Source organism: Endocarpon pusillum (genome assembly GCF_000464535.1).
Source record: "Endocarpon pusillum Z07020 unplaced genomic scaffold scaffold5526, whole genome shotgun sequence".
Lineage (NCBI taxonomy): Eukaryota > Fungi > Ascomycota > Eurotiomycetes > Verrucariales > Verrucariaceae > Endocarpon > Endocarpon pusillum.
In genome coordinates, this window is record NW_006916523.1 from 97,964 (window position 1) to 122,729 (window position 24,766).

The window sequence follows — 24,766 nt, forward strand, 5'->3', positions numbered from 1 at the left end:
GGGGGGGGGGAAAGGGGGTGGGTGTTCAGGGATGATGCGGCATCAGAGTTGTGGGTGTTGTGTAACTAACTTGTACCAGCGTTGATTAGCTGTCACAAGCATTACGGAAATTTAGCCACAATCAGAGTAGTGTGAGCTACCAGTAACGAGCAGGGATTGTTTCCTGCCACTGCCCAGTCAGCTCGTTAAGAGACTGCGTGGGAACCCTGCCACAAGTCGACAAGCCTCCACCAACTGCAACCCCAGCACTCAAGTGGCCAAGCACCGCCAAGGCCCATCCCTGCACTGCAGCTGGCTCCCTGACCTTGACCTTGACCCCCGACCCCCTTCCCTCTTTTCAATTTTCCCTCTCTTCAGCCTTCACTGCTCTGCTGTCACCGTCACCTTCAAACCACTTCCTCATCCGCTCGGTTCGGTGTGCCCGGTGGATTCAAAACATTTTCTGCCTCGGAGCCAGATTGGTTACCCGTGTGTTTTGGGGCCTAGTCTCTTGATCAAACCAAGTTTGGCCTGCATGCTCATGCGCCTAACTTGATCTTCACTAACCCACACTTTGATCACTGAGTCTAACTTTGACCACCACTAGTCTTTGCTTTAGCGTGGCATAGCGCCCATCCATTTCAGTGTCATCACTCTTCCACATAGCGAAAGGCAAAAACTCTATTGGCCTTCCAAGTGGCTGTTCGCCCTCGTCCAAAGTGCCCATCGCCCGGCTGGCAGAGGGAAAAAAAAAAGGGGACCTGGAGCGGACCTGCCGAACAAGTCATAACTCAGGTTTGCCTGACAGGTGCTCTGTCTGCCATCAGAGACAGAAAAAAATAAGGCGAAGCAAAAGCCAGCTTGTCCCTCCATCAACTAGCTCTTAGATCAAAAAGAGCCGAGTCTACCACTATCCATCCTCTCTCCGGTATCAGAAACACGCCATCAAACAAGCCGGTCTCACTGCTTTCCCACACTATTCCTCAGGGAAAATTATCCACGTTGCCTCATTTTACCTGGCTTCTGATTCTCTCCTCGATCTAAGACTCACACCGTCCCACCGTTGATCTCAATCAATACCTTGCTCAACAGAGCTTGTGAAGGGGCTACTCCATAAGATCACTAGCCGCCCACTGTCGCACCTTGCCTCTTTCATCAACTGCGCGAGCTGTCAAGAACCACCTGGATCCCTTCTCACAAGCTCGAACCGTCTTCATCTAGTTTGCCCGCCGTGAACGCATTATTGCCCCTACCCGCATACCGGCGCTGGTGTTGACCATCCAGTCGCCTGTACCTCAGTTCGACGAGATCCTCACTCTCGTACCCCCCCATCCACGCCTGTGTCAGGGCCGTGCCTAGACGTGGGATCACGGCGTCCATACGACCGAGCGACTGTTTTATGGACAGAAGTGCATCTGATTACTCGCAGTCAGGTTAGCACTCCGTCACGCGTTCACCATCGAGAAGGAACACATTTCTGAGACCCCCTCCAAAAAATTACAGATCACGCGTCTACTGCCCAGTACACACCGCAGTCAGAAGTTCGATCTGCCACTACTAGCCTGTCGAATTCGAATACGCCGCAATCCGACTACGACCTGAATTCGTCGTCAGCGCGCTCAGCCGGGTATCCAGCCGAATACATCACGCGTCAACCGCAGTACCAACACACATCTCAACATCAAGGTGCCGTTGGGAGCATGGCTCAAGCAACAAGTCCGTCACTGTCCCTGCAAGATGGTGGACCACCACATGACCATCGTGCTGCCAATCGCATGAAATCTGACAGCGACGTTCCTATAGATCCATCCATCGCCCAACAGACCAGTCCTGCCTATCCACCGCCTTATTCGCCCTACAACGCGCAAGGCCCGCACGAGATGCCGCACTACCCGAACCAGCCTCCTCCGGGGATGTATCGACCCAACCCTCCCGACTGGCCACCTCAGTATGGTCACTCTCACGGCATGCCAGGACAGTACAGTGCTGGTCCGAATGTGAATTCTGCATCACCCGCCACTGCAGGCTCACGTTCAGGACAGGTGTGTTCATCTCTCTTAGTCTCAGAGGCTAGTTTATGACGCGTCCCCTTTTGTTTTTCATCGTGGAAGAAGTGCAGGTTGTCAGTGGACCAGTAGCTAATCTGGCTGTTCTGCAGGTGTACTCTTTTGTTCCTATCCCGGGCGCCCAGCAGCACAAGCGGCCGCGTCGTCGATATGAGGAAATTGAGAGAATGTACAAGTGTGGCTGGAATGGCTGCGAGAAGGCCTATGGCACATTGAATCATTTGAATGCACATGTGACCATGCAATCCCACGGCATCAAGAGAACTCCTGAAGGTAAGCAAATATTGTTGTTTCCCTTGCTGATCGCAAATCCCTTTTTTGGGTTAGACGCGTTCCTTAGTCGTGTTACACAAACACATGGTCAGGCCTCATGGTCGCAGTAGTGCCAGAATAGCGGGCCCCATCTAATTGCACTACCTTAGCACATCTGATATTCCATCTCACTGACATTCATGAACAGAATTCAAGGAGATCCGCAAAGAATGGAAAGCTCGCAAGAAGGAGGAAGAGACGCAGCGCAAGCAGGAAGAAGAGCGAAATCGTGCTCAAGCTGCCGCCACCCAAGTCGATGGTCAGCCTGATCAACCCCAAGCGGGCCAAGGGCCAACCTACCAGCCAGGTTCACGCCCTCAGCTGCCACCCATTGGCTACCAGTCTGCTCAAGCTGGTGAGGTCCCCAGTCCATACCCCGCGCAACAAGGTGGCATGGTCTACCAGCAAGGTAATGGTCAAATCGGCCAGTACGGCCAGTACCCTCCTCCCCAATCACCCTACGGCCAACAGGGGCAGGTCTACCAGCAGCGTAAGCCGTTTTCTGCCCTCCCCTCTAGTGTTGTTCATGCTGATAGCTAACGGTCAACGCAGACAATGCCAACTACCAGAATTAATGACTACATGCTTCATCGTCCCCGTTGTCGTCGCGTTACCAACACTTGAAACCAACAGATACCCAGGTGGGAGTGGAGGATCTAATGGAAACGCTGGAACGGGCATGAATCATGGAGTTGTTGCATTGAACGGGTGGCCATGTCCTTTCTCAACGAAATTGCACAGTGGACGATACGTTGATAAGACAGGCTAAATACCTGAGCACTGTTTGTTTTTTTCTTCTGGGGCATTTTCTTGCTTGATTGCTCGTTTCTTTGCATCGTCTTCGGCCTCAGCTTCAGCTTCAGCCTCTCCCTCTCATGGGTAAAAAGAATGCTCGGTCGAATAGCATCCTTCTACCTCTACTATGGCACCATCCCATGTACATTGTGTGCTTTGCAGTCACGACATTGCAGTCTTTCTACTTCACCGCCAACAAGTTCACTTTCTCGAGCTCATCCTAGAAGGGGAAACAAGGAGGTGTGGTAGACGGTGGTTTATTGTGTGTTACAAGTTCGAAAATAGAGTCAGTCCAGCAGTTCTCATTACCCAAACACCTGGCTCCGCTTTCTTGTGACCACTTTGACCATTTTCACCATTTTGACTTTGAACTACTGTGTACTTGCTGGGAAGTAACACGTTGTATAAGGGAAACGTGGCAACTATTTTAGACCTCCCACCTATTTTTCACTTGCTTGACTTATTTAGTATGGAAAGAAGTAGCACAATGCATGGAAGACAGACCCTGGCAATAGTTCATTCTTTAGCTTGACCTACGTGGTGGTATGCATTTCTATTTCCGTCACTCCAAACATTGGGGTTACACAAGACCAATGATGCAGCTATCTTAGTAGCTTCATCACCTGAGTTTCATACCAGGCAGGTTCTAAGCTGCGGGATTATTGCAGTGGTGCGGGCTTCCTCGTTTGCGGTTTCATGCTTTGGGTTTCATGGTCTATGTAGGTTGAGTTTGGTTTGCTGCAGTCTCGGTCGTTAGTATGTCGATCAGACACGATCTGCCATGTGTTTCATCTGGCCGATGGGTTGTTCGATGGCATGCTTCTAGAATGTGTCTGAGTACGTAAAAGTTGTCCCTGCTGCTTGAAGGATTATGTGCAACCTGGATATGTCTCTTGGCTTTTTCAAGGTCGGATCTGTTGGGTGTCTGTATGGTCTTGACACAGTACGTAAGGGCCGCAGGCAATTGAGAAAACGCGACCACCGTTGATGGTGAGCTGGATCTGTTACTTGATCATCGTTGTAAAGATGCGGATGGCATAGTCTGTATTGGATGGTCTTAGGTAGTAGGGAAAGGGATGTAGTAGAAAGGGTAGTTAAAGGTATGAGCTAAGTGCGGCTGGTGGAAATGACAGCCATTCTGTCAAATGACCACCATACTAATAGTAATATGATAAGAGAAGCATATTTGGGCCATGCTGTGACCATATTTTCAGCAAAGTACTCTGTACGTTATAGATAATGGGGTTTTATTGAATCACGGACGACTAAGCTGTGTATCCTTGTACTCTCTACGTCGTAAGCAATCCTACCGCCAGGCTACTCTAAGCGCACTTTGATGGCTCCCCTAGCATTATTCTGAGAGGGTCTCTTCCTGCTATGTACTACTTACTCGGTGCCGCCAAGAAGCCTCCGCTACTAGAGTGAGATAAGCTTTCATAAGTAATGGCCGTCGCGTGCCTGCTACAGACGCTTAGAGCTGTCAATAATTAATAACTAATAACTATCTGCCAGCGCTGGCAGAGACTTTCCGGCGGCACTGAATACGATACGGTGTATTGGCCAAAACATGCTGTATTAAACTTTGCGGGAAACGTTGTCCCCTGGGCTCACGGTTTCGATTACGCTAACTCCAAAGCAGAAAAAAAAAGGTGACAAGCTCTTGCTGTCTTCGCGCTCGTGAACGCAGTCTGTATGAACGTAGCGACCTCCATTCAATGTTGACCTGCCACTCCTGCCTCAGACGAAGCATCCGTTCTCTTGTCATCCTTGATCTGCAAAGTGCACATCCTGATGTCCTTTTACCCTCCCCAACCACGACTTCTTCGACCAGAAACCATGCCACCATCGCAAGCATCCAGAAGGGCCACCACCTCAAGCTTCTTAGACAAGCCTTTAGAAAGAAGGAGACCCCCATGAGCAGGAGCGAAAGAATTCGGGGACCAGGGCCCGTATCGCTTCGCAATCTCAGAGCAAAAGAATTCAACAAGCATCACCTTGACATCAGAAAGCCAGACGATACCACTAAGGTTTTGTCCAAGTACACATCTGATACAGGTCTTCAAACGGAGCTGAAATGGACAGGTGGGGATGCTTTGAAGCTGGCACAGGCGGTCTTGGACAAGCTCAAAGCTGGCATTCCATTACAGGCGTTGGAGATGGTTAGATTAAGCGAGAAGATACCAGGCGCTGATGGGAGCAAGGGCGTCGATAGTGTTGTCAGCTGGAATCATATCATGGACTACTACATGAGCAAAAGCTTAACGCGCGAGGCTTTCAAGGTCTTTAATGAGGCAAGTTCCGTATTGCGTACTGCGCTGGCTGGACAAGATTCGTCCAAGAACCATGCTGATGCCCAGAACAGATGAAGAAAAGAGGACATAAACCAGATGCACACACCTACACGATAATGCTACGTGGTTTCACGATGCATCACAGGAAACCACACGCAGTGGAAGATGCAATGAAGGTCTACGATTCGATATTCCGGCCCGAGTCGAATATCAAACCTAGTATCATACACAGCAATGCGATAATCAACTGTCTGGGCCGAGCTTTGAATATGGATGCTCTTTGGTCCGTGGCAGGTCGTTTACCAGATCGAGGTCCCGGCTCAGCGGATAAATGGACCTACACCACTATCCTCAACACCATGCAGGCATGTGCCATTAGGGATGCTGGGCAGTTAGCAGAAACGGATGGAGATCAGGAGGCTGCTGCCAAGGTGATACAAAATGCGATCCGCGAGGGAAGGAAATTGTGGGAGGACGTCATCAGTCGGTGGAGGTCAGGTGAGGTGAACATCGACCAGACCTTGGTCTGTGCCATGGGACGGTTGCTACTGCTTGGACAGAGGCAGGACTGGGATGATATTTTCTCTCTGGTGCAGCAGACAATGGGCTTGCCTCGAGTGACGCCACCAATGGTCAATCGGCATAAGGAGAACACTCAACCATTGCAAGATGCGCTAGCTTTGCCCCCGCCAGAGGCAGACGATGCATCGCCTGATCTTGAGCAGCTGGAGCTGGCTGTTGCGGACGAAGCGGCCCACAAAGTCAAGAATGAATTTGCGGTTGTCGACTTGTCGCATCGACAGATGGGAGGAAGGGATGGCGCCGATACGACATCGCCGTATGCGAATGTGGCCAACAACGTGCTTTCTCTGCTGATCGAGGCTGCCATCAAGCTCAAGCAGATACCGGTGGGCAAACAATATTGGGCCAAGCTCACACATCCGGATAACGAGCCTTTTGTTATGCCCGACGACGACAACCTCCACTCATACCTACGTCTTCTGCGCATGTCTCGGTCCAGCAAAGAAATCTGCGATCTGCTTCGCCATCCAGTCAATGGTGCTCTGGAGGGTGTTTGGTACCGACGGGGTACCTTTGTGATCGCCATGTCAACTTGTGCAAGGGACTTCAAGAATCCAAACGTCTTCACATATGCGTCAACGATCCTCGATCTCATGCAGAGCAAGCTGAGCAAACCGGATCTTAAGATTATGACCATGTATCTATCTCTAGCGATGGTTACCACACCTGGCATATCATCCGAGATTGAAGGCGAATTCAATGCGGAGCCCGGGGCAAACAACCTCATCAAAGCAGTTCGCCGTTTCACTTATTCTGATTTGGATTACAGAGCCATTGTGAGCGAGTGGGCTGGGGATGATGGAGAGGGGAGAAACGAGGACGAAGATGAGGCTGACGAGAAGCTCTTCGTGGGTCGTTCGCGCTCTCCACATCGCAGTAACAAGTTTGACAACAAAGAACCACGGTCTCCACCAGAAGATCTTCTCGAATTCATGCAGACCCTTAACAGCGCTTATGACAAGCTTCTCAATTACAGACTAAAAATGACGGAGAAATTGGCCACAGCCTTCACCTGTCAAAAAAGAGAGGTCAGCCAAGCACTTCAGAAGCTCCATCCAGAGGCCGTATCTCCTTCACGCTTGAAATCTGATAGTGAAGCGTTCGAAGACACTTTCAAGGAGCAGGGTGCAGTGTTTAGATCCAAAAGGTATCCGGACAAGCTGGGCCGGAGCAGTGATCAGAAGATCAGAGGACCGAGGGTGGTGGATTTGGAGAAGCGGCACCCTTTCCGGAGGGATTTGGAAGAGAGTGAGGGAGGAAATACTCGAGATGACCGGCGATCAGAACGAGGTCCCCGGCATCGTGGTCGAGAAGAGCGGTGGCAAGAGCAAAGTCATAGATCTGGACAAGATGCTAGAGAGAACCATTGGCCAAAAGGAGGTTCGCGGCCGCCCATGTCATCCAGGGGTGCTCGAGAGGACGAAGGGACGGGACGATTTCCACAGTTTTCTATGTCATACGGTGGCTATCAAGAGGATCGACCGCCGGGACGCGGTTCCGCGTATCCAAGGTCATCTAGGGACAGCCCAGGAGACCGACGGCGTGAACGAGCTTCGGGTCCTCCTATGTTCCGCAGAAATAATCGAGAAGACCGACGGCCAGAACGAGGTTCGCCGCGGCATGGCTTGTTCAAAGGAAGTGGTGATGAGCGGAGGCCGTATCGAGGCTCGGATTCTCCCATGTCACACAGAGATGATCGGGCGAGTCGACGGCCGGAACGAGACTCGGGTTTCTCACGGGGAGACCCGGGTTTCTCACGAAAAGACAACCGAGACAACCGACCGGCAAGACAGAGTTTTGATTCATCTCCAGTGTCTGAAGGGTGGAGCAAGGCGTGGAAGCAGTCTGTCGAAAAGTCAGGAGAGGAGGGGAGCAGGAAGGATTGGGTGGTTCTATGAGGGCGTGGAGTGCGGGTGTCACTACAGGAGTTACGGCTCAGCTGGTGTATATTAGTATTGGGATTCCCTACAGGCTTTCAGCGGGGAGATGTTCTCTCGCCCTGAGTCTTGGGGACAGAGGGCTGTGTTGTGTTGTGTTGTGTTGTGTTCTATTAGTCTTCACCTCGGCAGACTCTGCCCTTGTACACTTGTCAACTCCCGCTGAGCGGCATAGACATGCTATTGAAGTGAGAGCCGCTTTACATTCTCTGGCATCCAGCACTCTGGCATCCAGCACTCTGGCATCCAGCAATCTGCCACGGCGTGATTGAATCTCCCAATTCGGAGCCACAGTGAGCCTCGGATCCAATTACCAGGGCAATCCACCAGGGCAACCCACCACCATAAGCTACCTAACTACTACGTACTCTAAGATGTAGCCGTCTCCCCCCCTCCGACGTCCCCCACAACAAGCTTCACGAGCGTTCTTGCACCACCTGGCACGCTCGCTGTCTGCAATCCCTCCGTGGAGACATGCGCAATGGAGCAATACCGCTGAGTCGACGCATTGCTGCGACGCAAGCAGGTCGTCCGCCACGCCAAATCAAGCTTCATCTGCTGCAGCTGCGGTGGTCTTCCACCACGGTAGGGAGCAGATCATGGTCTACACCACTTGCGAAGACCATCGCTGAAGCCATCGAGGTTTGGCCCCCTACCACCTTTCTAGCATCAAGCCCCACGGATACCATTACAGGAACCAGCTAATCGGACCCTTGCCCTCTCAGGCCACAGGCCCCATCTCTATCGCAGCATACATGCGACAATGCCTCACCTCGCCTCAAGGCGGTTATTACACCACCACCCGCGCCGAGACGTCATCAGACCAATTCGGCAGCAAAGGCGACTTCATCACCTCGCCGGAAATATGCCAGGTGTTTGGTGAGCTGGTCGCCATATGGTTCGTTACAGAATGGATGGCGCAGGGAAGGCGGAGGGGTGGCGTGCAGCTCATTGAAGTTGGCCCGGGGAGAGGTACGCTGATGGATGACATGCTAAGGACGATTGCTACGTTCAAGGAGTTGGCGGCGAGCATTGAAGGGGTGTATCTGGTTGAGGCGGGAGACGGGCTGAGGGAGAAGCAGAGGCGGGTGCTGTGTGGGGACAATCAAGAGATGGTCAAGACGCAGATGGGCTGGAGGTGTGTGAGCAGGTATGAGGGAATCCCCGTGTTTTGGGTGCAAGATATCAATTTGCTCCCAAAGGACGAGGAGAAGGCGAAGATGCCGTTCATCATTGCGCATGAATTCTTCGATGCGCTGCCGATTCACGCTTTTGAATCGCAGCACCCAGCATCAGAGACGGAGGCAAAGACATCATCATCACTCGTCGACTCGGCCGGCAAGCGTCTTCTGGCTCCAACCCGTCGTTCCACCTCGACATCTGTTCCATCTTCATCATCAACCACCCCCAGGACAAACAACCAATGGCGCGAACTCCTAGTCACACCGACCCCTAAGCCCTCATCAGCCTCGCCACTCTCCACCCAGGCAGAAATAGATTCAACTCCCGAATTCCAACTCGCGCTCTCCAAAACCTCAACCCGCTCCTCCCTTCTCCTCCCCGAATCCTCTCCCCGCTATCAAGCCCTCAAATCCCAGGCCGGGTCCTCGATAGAAATCTCCCCGGACTCACTCCGCTACATCGCCGACTTTGCCCGACGCATAGGTGGCGAAAAGAGAGCGCCCAACAACGTGAACAGATCGGAACGAACCACCACCCCCATCACCTCTCCACCACCCGGGAGTAAGATTTCTAGTGGTGCAGCATTGATAATCGACTACGGCCCCTCCTCCACCGTTCCGCTGAACAGTCTGAGGGGAATCAAGAATCACAAACGCGTTTCTCCGTTCAGTGAGCCCGGGTTGGTGGATCTGAGCGCAGATGTGGATTTTACTGCGCTGGCGGAAGGGGCGGTGCAGGCGAGTGGAGGAGTGGAGGTGTGGGGACCGGTGGAGCAGGGGGACTTCCTTGGGGCGTTGGGCGGTGCGGAGAGGGTTGGGATGTTGATTCAAGGGCTTGAGAAGGGGGTGGATGTGGGGAGAAGTGGGAGGGGAGGGGGCTTAGAAGAGAAGAAGAGAGTTTTGATGGGCAGTTGGAAGAGATTGGTTGAGAAAGGTGGCGGAGGCATGGGCAGGATTTACAAGGTCTTGGCTATCTTGCCGGAGGCCGGCGGGAAGAGAGTCCCTGTCGGGTTTGGGGGTGGAGTGGAAGGGTCGTGAGACACGGTTGGATTGTGATAGCAAGAGTCGAATTCCCAACCAAAAGAAGACAGAAAAAAAGAAGAACCAGGGAGGGCATGGACAAGGAGACAGAAGAGAAAGGTAGATCAACCGATCAGTCATCCGAAAACAAGATTCCATCCTCCTCTATGCTGTCCGTGTATCCAGAATCTTAGATGTTAGATTTCACTTCTCAACCCCCAATGCCCCAGCGTACGTGCACCAGTTGATCATGAAAGACTCGTCTGAAACAATACAGAAGAGACTCCTAGTCAGATCAGTGGTCAATCATCCAGAGACTATCTTACAACATACGATTTCGCCGTCCGTTCATCCAGCCATCCGCATCCACTCAAACTGCTCAAATCCCCAAGACGCGTTCACTTTCCCGTATCCCTTGATCAACATCCTGTTTGTTCCCTGCCCGCCTCGATGGCTCTACTATTTCCGTTCCTCTGCTCCTATGTCAATCATCCCCACCTGGTAAGAACCACCACATAGGCACGTACACATCCAGCATCCAACATCTTTACACCCTTTTCCCGAGCAACGAGAAAGAAAGAAAGAAAAAACACCTCAGCTCCAGCACATTCCCGCCATGCAACAGACAGAATTCTCACCCGATCTGCAATCAGAGCCGCCAATCACAAACAACAGAACGTAAGCCAAGAAAAGCTCAAATCAATCCCCCCCCTTTTCCTCTCTCTTTCCCTTTTTTCCCCTTTTCCTCCTTTTATCAAAACGCACATAGCCGAACAGAAAGAGAGAAAAAGAGACAGTGATCTCAAAATCAACATACAGAGAATAAAATAGATAGAATGAAAAAGACAGATGACTTTCGGTTCCAAGTCAGACACAGAATAAAAGAGAAGAAGAAGAGGAGGAAGAAAGGAAGAGGGGGAGACCACATAACACGAGCAATAATATATATATAATAGATAGGCCAGTGTATCCATCAAACCCAAATAAACCCCAAATCATAACCCCCCATCTGATCTACCCCCATCTAAATCCGCAGAGGGCAGATGTTAGTTAGTAGGTAAGCAATGTTTTTGTTAACCAGGAGGACTGACTTCTCAAGGATTTTTTCATCTCAAGAAACCGGAGTCCGCCAAGACCTTTTATCAAAAGATTAACGAAGTAAATCTTTAAAAGATTTTTCCAACCCCTTTCTGCCAAGACCCTTTTTTTTTCATGGGAATGATTTCCCAAATCCCCCCCCAAAAAAGTCCTTGATTTGATTTAACAAAAGCACGGCGGATGTTGGTTTTGTTTTTGCCCTGCCCAGCATTTGATTTGATTTGATTTATTGGGACTCGATTGGGACTCAAAATGGGAACGAAACACGCTGAATACAGCGCTCTCGACTCGACTCTGCGCTGCTCTATGCTGCACTACACTGCGCTGCTCTGCTCTGCCATCTTGGCCCCCAAGTCACGTCACTGGGGAACACCCTAAGTTAAGTTAGATGAATAGAACTACTGCGCACTCAAGTTGGCCTCGATCCCCAAGCCGGTCGGCGGCGGGCGGCGGAGTCGTATTATTGGCCTCGTCCCGAACGTGGCCAGTGGCCCAGAGGTCCCGTCAGCCTTTGCTGTGCGTGCATTACGGACCTTATTAGGCGTGGTATTATTTAGGGGAATTGCTGACGCGGCTCGATGTCTGTCCCCGTCATCCTCGTCTTCGTCCTCAAATAGAAACAATTCTTAGAGGCATTGTACATCATAAAGATCCGAGGAACGGTATGATAAAATGTAAGTTAGTCAGAAACCTGCTAATTCTACTGGTAGAAATGATTGGCAATCTAGATCTTAAAATGTTAGGGTCAACTCTGTCACGTGTCACGTTGGAAGCAGGCGACGAGTGCGCGAGATCTTCAGCCCATGTTGAGTGCTATCCTAAGACTGCAGAGCCGACGAGGATGGCACTGGGGTCGCTCCTATATAGCGAGCATGCCCCTTACTAACGCGTAGTGCCAATCAATACCCGGCGGCCCTAGCGCTAGCGGCCGACAAGCATGGCAGCCGTGACAAACTCTAAAGATGACGATTCTTACTTCTTCCCCCCCAAAAAGGTCTTATATATCCCGAAATCGGTGTTGGAAGAATCAGAACTCAAATCTATTCACTTGGTCCTCATGAGCTGTTTTCTATTTAAGGAAACGTCGCCAGCAACTCCGCGCCACAAACGGCCTAGGTTTTTTTTTTATCTTTTTTCGCAAGGGGGTCTATATTGTATATAATAAAAACCCCGGAATGATCCGATATTTCTGCATCTACATCATCAACAACCACAGACCCCAATCATAGACTGACCTAACCACACTCGCCTACGCACCAACCGACCCCACATGACGAGGCCGAGACCAGCTCTCCCTCCTCGCTTCTAACACCAGGAATAATTCATCCGTGCTGGATCTTCCGCCCTGGGTCGCGGACTCCGAGGACGATGCCACCCCAACCTGCCCTCCCCCACCAGGCACAACTGTCCTCGCAGCCGAAACCGGGTCGAGGCCGCTGTCCTCCCACAACCTCCTCTGCAGCTCCTGCATCATGACCCGTCTCCTCTCAGCGATGACCTCGAACCACTTCCGCTCTGCCAGTACCGTCTTTTTCAAGGTAATGCCGCTTTCCCGGAACTTGTGGTTCTGAATCACAGATTGGACCTCGTATCCCAGCACGAGCGCCTTGCGCTCCACCGCCACATTTTCCGCAAGACCGGTTGTCTCGGCCTTTTGCGAGCAAACCAATATATCCATTTCCACTTTCTGGCGCTGCCGGAGTTTATCGAGAACCGTGTTGAGCCGTGACTCCTGATTCGGCTTGCCCCGGAGATGCGTCTGCATCGATAGGAAAGTGTCGTCTTCTTCCGCTTCGTGTTCCGAGGTCAGTTTGCTAACCGCTGCCATGTGTGCTGATTGAAGTATATTCCGTCGCAGCGTGGAGTTGGAGTCGAGCTTCATATGTAGGCTGTCTGATTCGGCCTTTTGGACCGCCCGTTCGTGCTCTGCTTCCTCGATGATGCTGGTAATCTCGCTGTTGTGGCGAGAGATGAGGCTCGATTGTTGGAATTGCTGAATCTCTAGCAGTGCGCCTTGAAGGTAATCGAACCGTTCCGTGAGGGATTTGCGAATAGCTTGTTCACGTCGTCTGGTAGCCTCTTCTTGCTCTATTCTCCTCTTTTCGGCTTCCAGACGTTCAAGATGTTGCCTCCTCCTGCGCTCCTTAGCTTCCGAAGTCCGTTGATATTCTTCCCTTCTTTGCCGCTCCTCTGCCTCGCGACGCTCCATCTCCTCAATCGCGGAGACGGCCCGAGCGAGATCCTCCTCCTCTTCCCGAGAAAGCACATCGCGAGCAACCCGGCGTGCGGTCGCTGCATGAACAGGTACGCCATTTGGCGCCGCAGGTGTAGCAGAATTGCGCTCCACATTTGCAGGTTATGTGCCTGCAACCGGTGGTGAGTTCGACCAGAGCGCGACATTTGTGACATCTTCTCCAGCCCTGACGTTCTGCTTCCTCGAGGGTGGCTTCTAGTCCAAAGTCCTCCGGACAGTCAGCGCCTGCTGCATGTGCCGCGCCACGACAATACCCGCATATCCTTGTGTCACAACTGGGACATTTAGCACCCCCGGCCCGCAATCTGTGTAGTTTGCTGGGAGGGATCCATTTCTGACATTTCGGGTCAGGACAGTACCACCGATTTTCGGGCTTTAAAGTATATTCGGCGGCCTTGGATTTGTAGAGTTCCTTCTGTACTTTGTCAAGGGTGCTGAGGATGTCTTTGATCGGAATCTCTACCAGACAGCATTTTGGAGGAAACATCGATTCGGTCTGTACGGCAGTGGTGATCAAGGTTGTGATGCACTCCCGACAATATGAATGCTTGCATTCGAGCTTGTACATCTTTCTAGTGGGCAGATCCTCCAAGCATGACGCGCACTCAGATTTGCTAAAGGGCAGATGTTACCACTTTGGTAATCCTGGTGGACGGGAGAATACTCACAAGGATCTGACCGCTCTGGGTGACCTTTCGTACGTAGCACTCTTCCCTATTGAGGGACGATCCTTCATAGCCTGCTTCATAGGTCCAATGATATTTGTCCTTGATGATAGGAGCGCAGAGAATATGGACTTGTTCGATCCAGATCTAGCACCGTCGACACTGCCATTGGTAGTTGGACTTGTACTCAAAGATGATGAGGTGGTTGATGTAGACGGGCTGTGGCTCATGTCAGAGGGACTGCCTACCGGTGTGACTTGAAGTGCTCCCCTGCTGTCGGGAATCTCCTCTACGTAAGGGTCACTGGGAGGCTCTTCTGATGCCTGGGGCATTTCAGACACAGGGACGGCATCCTCTGGTATATTGAGCGAATTGAGCACTATATCCCGTATTGGAGGAGGTGTCTGTCCTTCGTCGAGCAGGAGGTAGAGCTCTTGCGGTGGGTGATGCTGTTCGTGATCAATATCGACAGCGTTATCATCATCACCTTCTTCTTCTGCGACGAGAGATACTGCCATCTCTAGCCAAGGTGATACTAAAGGATCTTCTGCATCTGGCGCAGCTCCACTCACAAAAATGGACACTTGACATTTTGGAGGCTTGTCACCCTCTTCCATCAATGAATCTTCCACGGGGTCCTCAGAAGTGACAAGAAGATAGACGGCGAGTAGAATGGAGAACAGTGATATAATAGCTTGCTCGAAAGGTGTCCGAGGTAGGAGAATATTCAATATCAGAACAGATTTAAACAGGCAGACACCCAAGAACATCGACGGCATAGCCATTCAGGCATGCACACATGCACATGGCACATTCCAGTCTGTCCAAGATATACTGCATCGTGTGCCCTTTTAGCTGTGAGGCTCCTTGAGAAGCTGATTGTTGCTGCCTTGCCGGATGGAGTGGGTGGAGCTTGGGATCTGAGCCATCGATCTATGGCTGGTATGCTGACCTAGTCACACGCCGTCGTGGGTAAAGCTTGGAGGTGGTCGAGGCAGATTGAACCTAACCTTGCTAAATGTGTCAGTGCTCCTGTTGGGCTGTGTTGTGTCTGGTTGGCCAAACGCTGTTTCGCCGCCAATCACGAGGTGGACGAAGAGCATGCGAGTGGACGATGGACCGGGGCCAGACCCGATTGAAATCGATGATAGAGCAGCCGGGCATGTTTCGAAAATCGGGCCTGACTCCAATTATCGAGCAGAGGTGGGTCAAAGAAAAGGCTGCGAACCGATGGATTGGGGGCGGTCAAGAAGGCGGCCTCGCAAGGCTATAATTAACTAAGGACAGGCTCGACACCATCCGACCCCGGCCTATAGCAGTCCATGTGGCCTTACAGACCACTACACAAAAGTTGGTACATAAACATCTTAACAGCCTTCTGTCCCTTCGAGTTAAGCATACGACTTGAGCATACGGGCGTGGTGAGAGCAAAGGCCATATATCAGAATGGTCGGCGGAGGGTGACTACGATTCACAGGTATATTCCATAACAGTCAGTGAGCCGATCCTCTCCTCCAGCTCGAAAGACAACAAGTAGGCGGTAGATGTTGGAACAGGTGTTGATTGATCAGGACCCCTCCTCCTTTTCAATCAGCCGCCTTGGTCTGATCCGCCCAACTGGGTTCCACGCTTCGACAAACAGCCTCATAGTCCCTGAATCTTTCTCCAACCCCAGCCTCCACTCCCTCAGTTGTCCAAAACATTGTCCAATTCGTGTCAGGAATTTTCCATGTTCCCCTTGCCCGCTCGAAGTACCACTTGTTGACTGGGTTGTCTCTCCTGCTTCGCCAACAAACGCCATTAGGAAAGCAACCACGCACCATTGCATTGAAGACGATATCCGCCACACCACCGGCGCCTTGGCTGCGCTTCAGAACAGCAAACTTATCCAAATATGGAACCTGACGCGACACATTGGAGGGTGATGCCCCAGGAGGAGTCTCCCACGTGAAGAGGGCACCTCCTTCATACTCGCCGGCTATTACTAGACCAGCAATACGGCCGTTAACGCGGGTGAGATAATGTTCCACATCGAGTTTGCGATTGAACGAGTCGTCGATTAGGTGGACAAGCCGACAGAGATCGATTCTCGCATCTGTCAGCCTTAGTTTCCGCTCGCCCTGGTTATCGGGCGTCCACGGAGTCATCCGGGGGTCGGGGATCATCGTTAGTGGCATGCCTCTTTTTACAAAGGTCGATGTTGCCAAATTTGAGGGTATCTTCTCAGAATTGTTGGATCGGCCCAGTCGACCCATCGGTAGGGAAGCTGAAAATGCTGGTTTGTCGGTGAGAAGATTGTGAATTAGAGGGTTCCTTTGCGTTCGTGTGCCCACAGCAGAAATAGAGGGTTCCTGGCGGCTGCTTTTGCTCGATTTCGCTGCTTCGAGCGGCGTTGTCACTATTGCTGATGATGTTGACGGTAAGTAAGCCAAAACGGCCCTTAGGAGTTCGAGATTCTCTAAGTGACGCGTGTATTCGGACCGCGCAGATTTAGTATTATCCGGCCGTGAAGGACCCGGAGTTGCGACGAAGTCATCCTGTGCAACTTTGTCTCGGTTGGTCTCAAGAGACATGGGGTGCAGATCGCTTATGGAGGGAGAAATGGTTTCGTCCTGTAAAGAAGTAGGTCGGCCAGAAGACGGTTCTATAGCCTTTGCATGAGCTAGCAATTCCTTTCGCACATCGTCGTATTCCTGCTCCATGTTTAGGAAGACATGAATTGATCCATGCAGTGCTGGATGAGGAATGCCACCCTGGGGGTCGAGAATGATGAACCTGTCCAATGATGTTTGTTTTTGGAGTGCCTCCAGTCGCTGTGTCATGCTTGTTAGGTCTTCATCTTGCATTGGCTGAACATTCAGCCCAGCAAATTCGCGGGTCAAAGCCAGAGTTGCTTGATGTGCACTGATGGGAGTCATCGTTTGTGTCTGGCAGGAGAAAGCCAGAGGCAAGATGATAGGGATGAGCCTGCTTCTGATTGGCGCCATAAGCAGTCTTCTGGAGAAGATCCCTGGCGGACTGGTAGCATCTGACAGACTATAAACGTGGTCCAATATCCGCGCCGATGCAGCAGAGGTCTTGTAAATAGCTTTTTCCAGCCGTTCGGCTTGATGCACCATTTGTTGCCGCCATGATGGTTGTACGGCTTCATTGCTCGATGAGCTAAAGTCAAGAACGACACATGGGGTGATACTCAGGCGACACAGTTGGGACAAGGTCAGGCCGATCCCCTGCAGCACCGAATCATCGAGGTTCGGGACATCAACAATATTCACCAGCGCTAGATGATGTGCCTGTTCCTGGTTTGTTGCTGCAGCACTTTCGGATTTTTGGTACTGGCTGAACTTGGGACTTTGTCCCACGGCCGTTGCATGCCCGAAAAAGGTACCAAGGTTAACCTCTGGGCGTGCGATCTGACTCTCGGGGTTGAAGGAGGTTTTGGTGTGGGAGCCGTTGTCCTTGCGTTCCAATGGAGTAGTTTGGAGTCGAGTGATGTAGGCTTTTGCGTCCCGCTTGGTGGCAGCGGAGCTCAACAAGTCAATGAAGAACTCCTGTAGGAATGAGCAAGTGCTTCCGGTGGAAGAGCTGTATACTATACTCTATCCGCTTGCTTATCCCTGGCTTTCTGCGCCAGTTGACCCTGTACCCGACTCTGAACTTGTGACTTGCTTTGCGTCCTGGATGCAGTAATATGTTCATTCGAGAAGCATCGTCTTCTGCAGGAACAACTTTTGGTCCGGGAGGGTCTCACTTCTGACTGTTGTAGCCACCCAGTCAGCCATCGCATTTTCCGATCATAGTTGATCATAGCTAAGCATACCTTTGAGCCCGTGAAATTCACAATGCCAGACCATGTCAGTCCCCTCTGGCTCATCTTTCCTCTCGAACAAAGAAGGATGAAGGATAGCAGGGATATGAATGCATGTTTTGCAGGACAGCAACCGATAAGAGTCTATTTGACGTGTGATTCAATCATTTTTTTAGGCAGCACATGCATGTTGTCAATGCTTACCATCTACCCCATCCGGCCTGCGAGTCAATGGCACTGGTAGCACTGGTGGCGCCCTGCATGTTTCCCCGCATTCTGGGGCACATGTGGTCTGAATGGTCGTTTACAGAGTAACTTACAGCCCCGCGCGAAAGTATCCGACCAAAACGCATCATTTTCGAACACGCTTTTTTTTACACCCTTTTTCAAAGAACTACCATGGCTCAACGCAAGGCTCTGGCGCCTCTTGAAATTAATAGGAGCTATGGCAAGGAGTTATCTCCATACCAACGAGGTCAAATTTCAGCGTACAAAGCTATGGGGTTGACAAATCAAAAGATTGGAGAAAATTTGCAATGTAGCAAAACCACCATTTTTGACACCCTTGTTCAAAATCCACTGCGCAACCAAGGCAAAAGCTTGCCTCGTTCAGGACGCCCCCAGACCTTGAATAGAGTTCAAAAACGCAATATTCTACGTCTTATTCGTATTAATCCGAAGGCTACTTATCAAGAAATCAAGTCTGAAGTTGGAATTAGTGTCTATCGAAAGACTATTTATCGAATCCTTAAAGATAAAGGCATTACTAATTAGTTAGCTAAAAAAAGACCTTTATTAACTCCTTAATTAGCTACTAAACGACTTGTATAATATCAAGAACGACGAAATTAGACGTGGGCTAAATAAAGTAAGATTATCTTTAGTAATAAATGTTTGCTTAAAAGAGGCATTAGGGCGTGTCAAACATAGGCCTTTTGTATATTATAATAACGTTAGAATTCTGATATGATTAATATATATAAGAAGGGCAAAGATATTAATGTTATAATATAGGGTGTAATTCATAAAGAAGGTCGTTCAGATATTGTGTTATTAGAGCGTGATCCTGATTCAGAGAAGTCAGGATACACTGCCAACTCTTATCTGGCAGTGCTTCGTGAGCAGATGCCTCGGATATACGAACCAGGGCGCAAATTCATGCAAGATAACGCCCGAATCCATACTGCGAAGAAGATTATCAATTGGCTTCAAGAGGAGGGCATAGAATTGATGGAATGGCCAGCCTATAGTCCTGATCTCAACCCAATCGAACATCTCTGGGCGCAACTCAAGCAATGGATCAATGATCACCACCCAGAGCTAATTAATATGGGAAAATCAGAAGAGGACTATCAACGATTGTTCAGAGCTATTTATAAGGGTTGGGATGTCATAGGAGAAGAAGCTGTGGCCAATCTTGTCAAGAGCATGGATAGTCGAGTGAATGCGGTCATTGCGGCCAAAGGATGGTACACCAGATTCTGAATATTGACTGCCTATTTAGGAAATTAGGCCAGCCTCAATCTCTGAATATCAGCGAACATTTTGAGCTATTTCTCATTAAAATTAGCTATTTCTCATTAGAATCCAAAGAGTTCATAACTTACTATGGTAATTTGTATGAAGAGAGTTGATAATGTTGGTGGGGTCTGAAAGTGGGGTTGGTCGGATACTTTTGTCCTAGTACTGTACTCACAATGCTGGAGAATTCTTAGCAACACCTTGCCGAAGGGTTTTCGGATTAGCAGGAAGAGACCCACCGAAAGTTATGTCTAATTATCCATCAATGTGTACTTAGCTGAGGTTATCATATGCAAATGATTCAGTAGATCGGATGCGTACGATGCGAAGAAACATTGTATATGGGCACCACTGTACCACTAGTTGCGTACGTAGCAAGTGCCGGTGGGCTTCTTGCGTGTAGCTGATTTTAGCGCAGCAGGAGATGACTATGAAAGACTGAAGGCTGTTGAAGTTGTCATTTAGAAGGCCGCCACGACAGCTGCTACTAGGAGTTATCTCCGCTCAGGTTGTGTGTTCAATGGGAAGCCACCACTCTGTACTACTCGAGTAGTTAGGTACTGTATAGCTCAACTTCCATCTAAAACCCCGATACGGCCCGGAGGACCGTCCTACGTCTACATTTGGCAAGTAAATCTCGAAGCTGTTGTTCCGCAGTAATATCTATCGTCTAAGACCCTCATAACTCATAACTCCGATTTTGCAGTCTTTAGCAGAGTAGGGTGCGCTCAATGGCACTACAACTGGCCTGGATCGGCCTGGGTAACATGGGCAGGGTAAGCTTTTCCCAACCGTCGATCCTCTTCGGACAACGCTAAGTTCCCACGTAAAATGTAGGGTATGTGTAAGAACCTCGTCCGAAAAGGCCATCTCTCCAAACCACTTCTACTATACAACCGCACCACGTCCCGCGCCTCAGACGTTTCCTCCGAGATCGGCCATTCCGCCGTAGCCACCTCGATCGAGGACGCTGTTTCAAAATCCGATATAATCTTCCTGTGCCTGGGCCACGACATCGCCGTTCAAGACACTCTCACACAAGCCACGCAGGGCGATGTCAAGGGCAAGCTCTTCGTTGACTGCTCCACCGTTCACCCAGAAACAACGGATAAGGTCGCGAAAGCCGTAGAGGCAAAAGGCGCATATTTCGTTGCTTGCCCTGTTTTCGGCGCGCCTGCAATGGCTGATGCGGGACAGCTTGTTTGTGTGCTTGCTGGACTTCAAGAGCAGGTCGACAAGGTGAAACCGTATTGTGAGGGTGTGATGGGGAGAACAGTGATCGATTATAGCGGATCGGCGCCTGGTAAAGCGACATTGCTAAAGGTGATTGGCAACACATTTATACTGAGTATGGTCGAGACGATCTCGGAGGGACATGTCGTGGCCGAGAAGACGGGTTTGGGTGTTGACGGTTTACATCAGTTCATTGAGACGATGTTCCCAGGTCCTTATACCGCATACTCCAACCGAATGAGATCTGGCGATTATTACCAGCGAGAGGACCCACTCTTCTCAGCGACCCTGGCTCGAAAAGATGCCGGTCACGCAATGGCTCTGGCGGAGAAGGCGGGAGTGCATATGAAGAATGTCCAGCTGGCCGATGAGTATCTGAAAGATGTACAGGATCATATGGGGAACAAAGGTGATATAGCAGGGATCTATGGGGCGAAAAGAGTAGAAGCGGGCCTGACTTTCGAGAATAAGAGCTGAGATGACCATTGAGGCGTTGTGTTGTGTTGCGACAGGGACGCGGGTGAGACATCAGAGCAGTCGGGTATCGTAGTCGACGTCAGAGCCTAGTCCCACGTGGACCGTAGGGCCTTCCTCATCGATGCTGCATGCTGCCAGGTAGGCTCCCATGGTGAAGCTTGGAAGGGACATTCGACTGCTCTCAACGTCGTCCTTAGATACCGAGACCTCCTCGAGCGTCATGGCCTTAGCTGACGGGCTGGTATAGCTTAGTTCTAGTAATGAAAGCTGTGGATCATCAACACAGGCCGTTGCACAGATACACGATCTTCAGCAGCCTACCGCAATAGGTGTCCCTGCGCAACGGCAAATTGTAGCATGATAACTTACATGACTGAGCAGTACTTGGAGCGTCTCTGTCAGTAACCGCTAACGGCAATCTAGCTACTAATGAGCAGGCTGGCTCTGCTCCTTTTCATGGCAGTAAGGACCAGACGTTTAGCAAGAGCATGCACAACGTCATGTATGATGCAACTCAAAAGGCTTCATACCACGCCTTACAGTCGTCCTGTTGCTCGAACAAGGCCTCGATCGCTCGTCCAGCCTGGCCGTGATCATCCCACTTTCCGAGCTCGCGCAACAATTGTACAAGGTCAACCCTAGCACCGACTGTGTAAGGGTGCTTTCGACCAAGCATTTTCACTCTGCCTCTGAGAACATCCCAGTACAAGCTCTCCATTTGGGGCTTGTCATTAACCTTTTCATACAGCAGCGCAAGCCGTCTCTTCGATTCTAGTCGATACGGATGGCTTGGCCCAATCGTGTTCTTGCTTCTCTCAATAGCTTCTTGCATTGTCTCGATGGCAGCGGCATTCTTGTTCTGGTTGCTCAGAACCCGACTGAGGCTGGTAAGGGCGGTAATGGTTTGCATATGCGACAGGCCCAGTACCTGGCACGATGTCTGATACAGACGTCTCAGATTGCTTTCGGCTTCATCCCAGGCACCGTCGATGATCAGGTTCCAGGAAAGGTTGTAAAGTGCTGTGATGGAGTGTGGATGGCTGCCACCCAACTGCTCTGTAAAGTCCTGGCACACACGACGAAGCGCACTTGCGTCGAGGCCCGGCTGCGGCAGCTTCTGTCCGGCAGCTGCTGTCATCCATGCGATGGTGATGGTTATTGGATTCCTGCAGCCAAGCATATTGCTGGCTACCTTCAAAGCGGAACCCACAATTGATTCGACTATGCTCCCTTGGTCATGGACATGGAGAATGGAGAGAATGAGGTGCAGACTTGTCAGGGTGAGAGGGTTGTCCGTTTCCAACATGTTTTTAACCTCGCTCTCGGCATCGAACAAACTCTGCTGGGCGAAGTTTGAGGTCCCTTGAGTCATGTAAATACATGCTGAGAAGCACCGTACCACCCATTTCAGTGCGGCAGCCTGGTGTTCGCTGGTAAATACAGGTATCAGCTGAGAGGAAGTGGGTGTTGTCGCATTTGAAAAACTGTTTACATGGACATAGTCATCAAGAGTGTTCAAGTGGCTAAATAGAGACTGATTGCACTGGGAGCAGTTTAGTATGGGACTATGATCCGCGTCGTTAAGGAGATTTGTCAGGAACACCCACGAATCGAGATCTTCAAAATTGCATTGCGGTGCAGCGGACGGGACCAGGGCTTGTTGTGCCATCCGATTTAGTTGACTTTGGATATGCTGGCAAGGCGTAGCCAATGGAGACGAGAGGTTTAGTGCAGGCCGCGACGGTGATGTAACCATGATTCCGTTAGTAGATCGCGACGGCTGCTGCTGATTCAATATTTGGGCTTCAGCTCGACCTGCGGTCTGTGACACTGCTTCCGATAATGGAATCTGTCCGGCCAATGGAAGAGCATCGTTATTGGGCTTATTGAGTAGACTGGTGACGGAAAGACGGGGTTTACCCAACTTGGTAGGCGACGGAAGTAGCTCGCCACTTGTAAGCGGTTCAGGCACGGACCTGCCATCACCCAGTTGGGACGCGCAGCTTGCTTCGTCAGTAACGTCTTGCTGTTCAGGTGTGTAGCAGCGAATGTATGAGGGGATTTCGATATTCAGCGCCGCCGCTAGGAACTGTTGCTCGGTCATGGACTTGCTCCTAATATGCTTACGCAGTTGTGCGAGGGTCCTCCTTCGTCCATGGATCAGGAACTCGGTGGCAGATTTACCGGACTCCCTGCGGATCTTGTGCAGTTTTGCCATAGCGCCCCAGTCGTTGTTTTTGGAGTTCTTATTCAAACCCCAAGGCCCAAGTCTGGCTTTGAACATGCGCTCCCTGGTTGAAACGAGTTAGCCGACTTCCAGTATGTTACCAGTACCATGGCTGGCCTGAGCGAGGCGTGGAAGTTGCTTTGTCATACGTAGCACGGAAATTGTATTTCGTCTCCAACTCCTGCTTTACCTCTTTGAGAGAACGTTGATCGTGCACATAGAGCTGGCGGATCACATCTTTGACAGAGTCCCATTCCTCCGCCGTGGGTCCATGGGGGTGGCGCGAGCCATATTCAGAGGCTCCAGTCGTACTTTGTTGCTGCTGCTGCTCCTGCCGGTGCAGGCTGCCAATAGCAGACTGCATTCCTTCTCCGATGTCACCAAGCACATTCCCCGCCAAGTAGAATGACGGATGAAGGTCACCGGGGACGGTGGTGAAGCCAGTTTCCCGCTGGATGTTGTTCGGAGCCGCCTCTCGCTAGCCGGCCTTCGGAGCGAGATTTTTCATGACAGGGTCCCTTACTTATCAACCTGTTGGCCCCCAATATTGACTTCCCGTGTCTCAGGCGAAAGTTCCATTTGTTGGTAGGGACAACGCTATGCCAAATAAAGGTTAAAGGAGACACGATAGACTGAACTGCTGTTGTTGCTCATCGCCGGTAGCTGCCTGTCGCTCGTATAACCAGTGAACACTATTGTCAAGGTAGGTTATACCAAGCATGGTTATTGGATGCGTTACAGCTACGCCATGTTCTCGGAGATGAAGGCGCTAAGTTAGTTAGTTCAGCTGCGTTTCTCGATGTGGACGAGCACAAAATATCACACAGTTCCGGTGCAGCGAGAGGGAATCAATAATGTAACGGAGAACATCCACCTCGGACCGGTCACAATTTTCTTAGGATAGCTATCATGTATTCAGTTTCCATTGTATTGAGTGAACCAACAGCTAAGCATAAATTCAGAAAATCAATGCGCATCATCCATCTATTCGGTATTAGGGCCCATTCTAAAGTACTCCTTTTCTCTTGCACAGCCAGCCTATCAGTAGATGCAAATGACAGCCGAAGAAATAAAGAGCTCAAGCCAAGCTGCTATGCAAAGGAAAGCGAACATGCTCTTATAACGCCTTTGCTGATTCGAGATATAGAAAAGCACCGAGACATGATCGAGCGTATGCCTTGCTCATTTCCCCTCTGTTGTGATACTAAGAACTGGTAACGACTAACCGAAGAGGCCAGAAAATGTACAGATAGTCTTTGTGCGTATTAGCTAGTGGATCAAAGTCGAAAGTGCAGCCGAGGAATGAATCTTGTTCAAGAA

At 50.6% G+C, this 24,766-nt stretch overlaps 7 protein-coding genes across 7 annotated transcripts; 4 read left to right on the forward strand and 3 right to left on the reverse strand.

Annotated features, from left to right (window-relative positions):
- Positions 1-1,679: 1,679 nt before the first annotated feature.
- EPUS_01844 (uncharacterized protein) lies at positions 1,680-2,932 on the forward strand (the record flags this gene model as incomplete). The annotated part of the gene is made up of 4 exons (XM_007806581.1): positions 1,680-2,021; positions 2,138-2,318; positions 2,506-2,847; positions 2,910-2,932. The coding sequence occupies 4 exons, from the start codon at positions 1,680-1,682 to the stop codon at positions 2,930-2,932; spliced, it is 888 nt and encodes a 295-aa protein (XP_007804772.1).
- A 1,935-nt stretch (positions 2,933-4,867) lies between these two features.
- Positions 4,868-7,923, forward strand: EPUS_01845 (uncharacterized protein; the record flags this gene model as incomplete). Its single annotated transcript, XM_007806582.1, has 2 exons — positions 4,868-5,452; positions 5,515-7,923. 2 exons carry the CDS (start codon positions 4,868-4,870, stop codon positions 7,921-7,923), a joined length of 2,994 nt encoding a protein of 997 aa, XP_007804773.1.
- Positions 7,924-8,436: 513 nt separating this feature from the next.
- On the forward strand, positions 8,437-10,181 carry EPUS_01846 (uncharacterized protein; the record flags this gene model as incomplete). Its single annotated transcript, XM_007806583.1, has 2 exons — positions 8,437-8,604; positions 8,688-10,181. The coding sequence occupies 2 exons, from the start codon at positions 8,437-8,439 to the stop codon at positions 10,179-10,181; spliced, it is 1,662 nt and encodes a 553-aa protein (XP_007804774.1).
- Positions 10,182-12,510: 2,329 nt separating this feature from the next.
- On the reverse strand, positions 12,511-14,965 carry EPUS_01847 (uncharacterized protein; the record flags this gene model as incomplete). The annotated part of the gene is made up of 3 exons (XM_007806584.1): positions 12,511-13,553; positions 13,633-14,129; positions 14,184-14,965. 3 exons carry the CDS (start codon positions 14,963-14,965, stop codon positions 12,511-12,513), a joined length of 2,322 nt encoding a protein of 773 aa, XP_007804775.1.
- Positions 14,966-15,766: 801 nt separating this feature from the next.
- On the reverse strand, positions 15,767-18,054 carry EPUS_01848 (uncharacterized protein; the record flags this gene model as incomplete). The annotated part of the gene is made up of 2 exons (XM_007806585.1): positions 15,767-17,731; positions 18,001-18,054. The coding sequence occupies 2 exons, from the start codon at positions 18,052-18,054 to the stop codon at positions 15,767-15,769; spliced, it is 2,019 nt and encodes a 672-aa protein (XP_007804776.1).
- Positions 18,055-20,240: 2,186 nt separating this feature from the next.
- On the forward strand, positions 20,241-21,219 carry EPUS_01849 (uncharacterized protein; the record flags this gene model as incomplete). Its single annotated transcript, XM_007806586.1, has 2 exons — positions 20,241-20,285; positions 20,347-21,219. 2 exons carry the CDS (start codon positions 20,241-20,243, stop codon positions 21,217-21,219), a joined length of 918 nt encoding a protein of 305 aa, XP_007804777.1.
- A 514-nt stretch (positions 21,220-21,733) lies between these two features.
- On the reverse strand, positions 21,734-24,025 carry EPUS_01850 (uncharacterized protein; the record flags this gene model as incomplete). The annotated part of the gene is made up of 3 exons (XM_007806587.1): positions 21,734-23,510; positions 23,596-23,924; positions 23,978-24,025. The coding sequence occupies 3 exons, from the start codon at positions 24,023-24,025 to the stop codon at positions 21,734-21,736; spliced, it is 2,154 nt and encodes a 717-aa protein (XP_007804778.1).
- Between the last annotated feature and the right edge of the window lie 741 nt (positions 24,026-24,766).